The sequence below is a fragment of the Crocodylus porosus genome, unplaced genomic scaffold (assembly GCF_001723895.1).
Source record: "Crocodylus porosus isolate Cpor-Errol unplaced genomic scaffold, CroPor_comp1, whole genome shotgun sequence".
Taxonomy (NCBI): Eukaryota; Metazoa; Chordata; order Crocodylia; family Crocodylidae; genus Crocodylus; species Crocodylus porosus.
The window spans coordinates 15,569,898-15,572,956 of NW_017728921.1; the positions used below are offsets into that span (position 1 = coordinate 15,569,898).

The 3,059-nt window shown below is 40.0% G+C and overlaps 1 protein-coding gene across 5 annotated transcripts in view; it reads left to right on the top strand.

Annotated features, from left to right (window-relative positions):
* Positions 1-3,059, top strand: part of CLTCL1 (clathrin heavy chain like 1) — a 59,938-nt gene that overhangs the window by 13,610 nt on the left and 43,269 nt on the right. For 3 of the 5 annotated variants that reach the window (XM_019539086.1, XM_019539090.1, XM_019539092.1), the window contains exons 2-3: positions 53-260; positions 990-992. In XM_019539086.1, coding sequence (XP_019394631.1) covers positions 53-260; positions 990-992 — 211 coding nt within the window. The remainder of the gene's footprint in view (positions 1-52; positions 261-989; positions 993-3,059) is intronic. The other 2 variants (XM_019539087.1, XM_019539091.1) reach the window with 1 other exon arrangement.

Below are 3,059 nucleotides of genomic sequence, written 5' to 3' on the forward strand. Positions count from 1 at the left end.
TTTTGTGTGGAGGAGCTACTTGTTAACACTAACTTTTGTCTTTTCTGTTTAGCTTCAAAACCTGGGGATTAACCCAGCAAACATTGGATTCAGTACCCTGACAATGGAATCTGACAAATTCATCTGCATCAGAGAGAAAGTAGGAGAGCAAGCACAAGTTGTGATAATTGACATGAGTGATCCAACTACTCCTATCAGACGCCCAATCTCTGCAGAAAGTGCTATCATGAATCCAGCTTCTAAAGTAATTGCTCTGAAAGGTGAGTTAATGCTGTTCTACTAGAATATCTAGTGTTTAGTGACACAAGCATGGAAATCTAATGTAGTCCTCTGTAGGAACACTTTTTGATAGGGTCCTTACTGATTAGTACCGGATTTCCCTCTTAAATTTGAGGTGAGCTACCCCAGTACATGTGGCAATTTAGGGGTATGTCATAACTAGGTTTGCAAATGGAGTAACTCTTTAGACTATCTTCTCTTGGACAGACCGGGACACTACTTTTGCAGAATCTCTTCTGCAGTGAAAGTATTTGTTACTATTCAAGGGAACAGAAGAAATGGGAGAGCACCTTTTTTCCTACTTAATGAATGTGAGAGATCTTAAAGTAATAACTGAAATGGTGCATTTATTAGAATAACTTTTTTCTTAAACTTGTATATTTAATGCAGGCTAGCCTGTAAGGGTGGGAGCAGTGCTTGGAGAGAAGTTTTTGTCTAAATATTTAATTTCAAGCTTAAAAGAGCTTGTCCTAAATTGTGACTCGGCAGCTAAAATCTGGTGCTTGGCTGAAGGGTTTTCTGTATTAACTTGTAAGTGACTCTTGACTCTTCTGAATACAACTTAAGCTGCCAAAGCACCTGGGATTAAAGACTTCCCAACCTTTCAGAAGACGGAATAGTTTTTGCAAACATTCTGGTGTCTAATCCTTAAACTGCTTCACCTTGTTACTGACTTTGTACTTTTCTTCCTGCATTCTTGTCTTAAACAGATGGTGAGTTAACTTTGTCCTGACATTTCACGTTTAATAGTAAAATGGTCAAATCTCATAAAGTACTGAACTTTTTTGCAAGAAGCTGTAGCTTATTCTACAGCTAATTGGAATTGCTGACTTGGTACCAGGCATGGGATTACAAGTTTCTCCCTCTATTGGCATGCTGCTAACTGTTTGGTTGCTTTGACTATTGACTGTACCAAGCAATGGGGACTGCATTCTATGTGTAACTATAGTACAGTTGGTAGACAAAACCAAGTCACGATACTTTTATGAGAGACCTTTGCTAGCATGTCTTGTGTGCCACTCATTTCTGCCTAAGTGTGGTATTTAGTCTCTACTTGTGGTGATGCCAAGTAGGGGTCCAAGAACTAACTTTTTTAAAATTTAGTTTTTTGCAAACTAGTAGTAGAAAAGTAGAAGTTGCTGGCTCAGAATCGAAGCTGGCTTTTGAAAAATGGAATAGTTGGAATATTGACTTCAGCTGAAATTTGTTCTGGGTATTGCGTGCCTTTTCTTCAAAGGCTATGAACTGCTTCCACATGCAAGGTAGCCAGAAATGGGGAGCATCCTGGTATCTCAAGGCTGATTTGGATTCACTGAAAATATGCTAAATCAATCTTGGACCCCTGTAAATCAACCTATTGGCAAGGAAAGTGCATCCTCTGTACTGTTAAAACGTCATGTGGTTCAAACTGATAACTGTCAACCTGTCTAGAACCAAAACTAACTTACTAACTAAAATGGGTTGTCGGTGTCATCCAGCTTCTAACAATGTAGTTTATTTTGCCAACATCTAGGTCTTGTCAAATTTTTGTCCCAATGCTTCAGAGTATATTGGCTAATGTCCCCTTTTTAACAAATGTAATTAAGCAGCATATGCTGTTGGTTTTGTGTGGTTTTTTTTGTAGCGGGGTGGGGGCATTCCCTTCCATACTGATGTAAATGCTGCACTTGATGTCAAGGTACAGCAAAATTACCATGGCTAGAGGAGGCAATCCCTCCCTAAAATTTAGATTAGAGGGTAGCAGAACAATGGAGTGGTGCCTAGGTAGAACCCCTTGTCTCTAATGTACCATAGATCCATTATTAAACACAATTGTGGTTGTCCAGAGATCTTGCAGAAAACTTCCCATGAGCTATAAGCAAAAGTTGACTCTCCAGCTCTTGGCTGTTTTGGCTAAAGGCTGGTGCACTGCAAACTTTCCCTGCTGATTTTGTGGTAAGTCTCTGAGCTGTTGCATAATGTCATGATTGGGAGTTGCTCATAATGGATGAATTGGTGAGCAACCAGTTAATTCCAATTTTAAGTGGGGAAATGTTACCTAAATTAAGCTGTCTCCTAGGGTTTAGTGTGCGCACAATTGCATTTCTTGGTTGCATGTGGTACTCCTAGTGTACTGAGCATTAATTACACTGTCCCCTGTATCCATGGATCTCTTGCTTTTTGTTCTGTATTATGAGAGCACTTCAGTCTGTCAGAACAAATGCGGGGAATGCTGCACTTGCCTTTTGGAAGGCACTTCCATCCATTAGCATGGAATGGAAAAATGCAATGTCATGCTTGAGTTAACAGAAATGTAACTTTCTGCCTCTTAGTAAAGACTTCCAGTAAATGGATCAGTTTAAAATAAATGAGGGAGGGGCAGGGGGACACTAGGCCTAGCTGCCTAAGGGTGCCAGATCCAGTCAGATCTCCTAAAGTATTTGAAGTTGGAAAGAAGCCAGCATCTTGAGTCTGGGTAGGGAAAAACAAACATTGTGAACTTCCCTGCTTTAACTTGTAGCAGAATGTTTAAGTCTTTCCAGCAAACAATACTAGTAGAATACTGCAATCTGTCCTTGGGACTATGCTGAGGAACATGGACTGGGTTAAATGATTTGGTCCTGATCTAATGTGATGGTGAACTTTTTTATTCTGCAGAACCTACAACTGGAAGGTTAACCTGCCCAAGATCATATCTGCCATTTAAGGTGGCATTAAGGCTTTGCTTCTAAACGAGTTTGGCTATTTAAGTCAGAAGCCAACCAACCCATGGCACTTTGAAGCAGATTAAGCTGTATGTT